The 3,339-nt window shown below is 42.6% G+C and overlaps 1 protein-coding gene across 1 annotated transcript; it reads right to left on the bottom strand.

The window, feature by feature from the left end:
• Nucleotides 1–66: 66 nt before the first annotated feature.
• Nucleotides 67–1,032, bottom strand: LOC113405192 (olfactory receptor 6N1-like). Its single transcript, XM_026646146.1, has one exon. The coding sequence runs from the start codon at nucleotides 1,030–1,032 to the stop codon at nucleotides 67–69; it is 966 nt and encodes a 321-aa protein (XP_026501931.1).
• Nucleotides 1,033–3,339: the final 2,307 nt, after the last annotated feature.

The raw sequence follows: 3,339 nt of genomic DNA, 5'->3' as shown, positions 1-3,339 counted from the left end.
GTGCATCACAGACTGATTGCTTCATTCACCCAGACAGCTTTCAAAACTTCAGGTTAAATTATAATCTTAGAGTCTCTGCATGTTTTCTTTGTGAAAGCCGCATTTACTGACTGCTTTGCTCAGTGCTTCCTTGACCTCTCTGTTTCTCAGGCTGTAGATGAGGGGGTTTAACAGGGGAGTAAGGACCGTGAAGCAAACAGAGAGCACTTTCTTCAGATCTCTGAGTGTATCACCTTTCGGTAGCATGTAGACAATGAATATGGTTCCATAGAAAATTGTCACCACAGTGAGGTGAGAGGAGCAGGTGGAAAAGGCCCTTTGTCTCCCGGTGGTGGAAGGGATTCTCAGGGTACTGGCAAGGATAAACACATAGGAAGTCAGGGTTAGTAGGAATGGAGGCATGGTGAATACGGAGACTATTATGAAATCCACCAATATGCTCAGGTGTGTGTCACTGCAGGAGAGTTCCATCAGTGGGATGGGATCACAATAGAAATGGTCAATTTCATTCGGGCCACAGAATATTAGCTGTGATATGAATAATATAAAGACTGTACTGGCCAAACAACCATTTAACCATGACCCAGCAGCCAGCTGGTGGCAAAACCTGTTATTCATAAGAGTTGAATAGTGCAGGGGTTTACATATTGCTAAATACCGATGATAGGACATCACTGCTAGGAGATAGCATTCCGTAGCAGCCAGAGAACCAGAGAAATACAGTTGTGTGATGCAGCCACTGACTGAGATGGTTCTATCGCCAGTCAGCAGACTGGAAAGTAACCTGGGCAGGAATGTCGAGGTATAGCAGATCTCCAAGTAGGACAAGTTGACCAGAAAAAAGTACGTGGGGGTGTGAAGGTGCTGATCAGTCACAACAATCACCACGATGAGAGTCTTCCCAGCCACGGTTGCCATGTAGATCACTAGGAACATTAGAAAGAGAAGAATTTGCAGGTGAGGGAGATCTCCGAATCCCAGGAGGATTAATTCTGTGACGGTCGTTTCGTTTCTCCAATCTGTGTCTGCCATGGGTTGAGTCTAGGAACAAAAAAACAAACTGGGCAATTGAATTGGAAGAACATAGCATTAAACGTTAATCAAGTCTTGTGAATTAATATCATAAATATTCAGAATATTCCCTTCCTCTCCTGGTTACAGGCTGAAATTTTAATGTTAAATGTAGACTTCAGAGCTAAGTGCCAGGAGTCTCGATCCGAGGAGAGAACATTGATACTCATGTAGACCTCCCTCTGCCATATCAGAGCAATGACTAATATAAGAGCCCATATCTCTGGTACAGAATTGGTCTGATCTGTCATATAAGAACTTGGCTATCTATCATATCGCATATTGTGAAATACCAGAGCTTAACTATGATGCTTAAGTTCTGTATTTCACTTCTGTCAATAGCAAGAATCATGCCATGTCTTAGGAGTCAAAACCAATAAGTACATCAACTAAAATCTTGGACTGAAATTTTTCAATGCAGTCTAGTATCCCTAGGCACTGATCTCTTGTTAGAATTAATGGAAATTAATCTAACCATATGGAATGATGTGCCTCTGGCGGGACACTACTGAGAGTATCAATTCAGGACAAATTGCTTTGATCAGGGCAGTTACAGCCCAAAGATGGAGTTCCTTTACTGTTAAGGCCTGCCAAACTAGCCAAACAGAGAGGACTTTGGTTTTACCCCACTCGCTAACCATAAGTCACACAAGCAATTCCCTTAGAAACTCCAGTTTCCCAATATCACCACCAGCATCACTCTTTATGCGGATGACTGGTTATGAAAACCAATATTCCAGTAAACGAAGAAAGGTTCTCCCAATCCCAAGGACCAAGTCCCAGACCAGGTGAATATACAAATCAGATCTTACCCACAAATCACGCTCTTGCCAATCCTTTAGAATCTAAAATCTAAAGATTTGTTCATAAACAGAAAGAAATATAGATGAGAGCTAAAATTGGTTAAATAGGATCAATGACATACAGTAATGGCAACATTCATGGTTCAGGCTTGTAGCAGTGATGGAATAAACTGGAGATTCAAATCAAATCTCTGGAGTAAATCCACAGCTTGGATGGGTCATTCAGTCCTTATTTCAGAGCTTCAGTTTCTAGCAAAGTTCCTCCAGAGGTAAGAAGCAGGATTCAAGACAAAATGGAGATGATGCAGCTGCCTTTTATAGTCCTTTTGCCATGTGGCTTATGTTTCCTTTGTCTCAAATACAAGCTACCCAGCACATGGCATGGAAAAACCTTAGAGTTCTGTCCATAGGCATGTCCCTGTACGTCTTTCTGAGTCACAAGGTGTATCTGCCTTCTCTCAATGGGTCAGTTGTATAGCCGAGGGTCCTTAATGAGTCATCAAGCAGGCTAGGCAGTGCTGATGACAAATTGTGTGGGGAGTCACCCAGAAGCATAGCACAAGTTTGATATACAGACAGTACAGAACCAATACTTATAACTTTAAATACAAACATGATACATGCATACAGATATCATAATCATAACCAGCAAATCATAACCTCCTCGTAGACAGCTTACTTAATCTCCCTTTTACAAGATTTGGTGCCACTACAGAATCTCGGTTACAACAATGGTCTATACAGTCACAGTTTGTGTCAATAACGTCACACCATATGTCCTGGTATATTCAGCATTTCAATGCCCTGTAGGAAAAGGAACAATTTTCATCCCCTCACAAGAAATCAGTGTATGTTGAAAATTATGGAGTGGAGTAAATTCTCCCTTAGTTCCTCTGGTGGTGATGATGACGTGGTCAACGACTGGCAATGCCTTTTCTGTTTCCTGATGTTAAGTAACAGTAATAAAATACAGCTCTTTGGAGGGTGGATCTCAGGAAGGGGCAAAACCAGGCTGATGTGAAACCCTAACTGGGGAGTGACCCTCCGCACTCCATAATGAGTGTGTGATGATAATACAGGAACAAGAAAGGCACTGGGGGGGGAGGGTAGGAGAGATGCTGTCCCTGAACTCGGAGTATAGAAACAATCTGGCATGTGTGATCTGGGCTTGTAAGACTCTGTCACCATTTCCCACCTCATTTGGGGCACACTGTGCCAGATCCTCAGCTGGTGTAAATCAAGGTAGCTCCATTTATTTTAGTGGGGCAGATCCCCAACTGAGGACCTGTCACAAGACATGGATCTCAAGCTCCCTCTCTATTAAATGGTGCTATAAATGCCGACTGGCACTGCTGTGGGAAGGAGAAGCTAAAACAGTAAATATTCACCTGTGGAAAAGCTCTGTGTAGCTCAAAACCTTCTCTCATTCACCAACAGAAGTTTATCCAATAGAAGAGATTACCTC

The sequence above is a fragment of the Terrapene carolina genome, unplaced genomic scaffold (assembly GCF_002925995.2).
Source record: "Terrapene carolina triunguis isolate 2854851 unplaced genomic scaffold, T_m_triunguis-2.0 Scaffold34144, whole genome shotgun sequence".
Lineage (NCBI taxonomy): Eukaryota > Metazoa > Chordata > Testudines > Emydidae > Terrapene > Terrapene triunguis.
This window is presented reverse-complemented; position numbering and strand designations above follow the sequence as displayed.

Excerpts from the sequence above, each read along its gene's own strand:
- LOC113405192 (XM_026646146.1), bottom strand. The coding sequence starts at position 1,032 with ATGGCAGACACAGATTGGAGAAACGAAACGACCGTCACAGAATTAATC.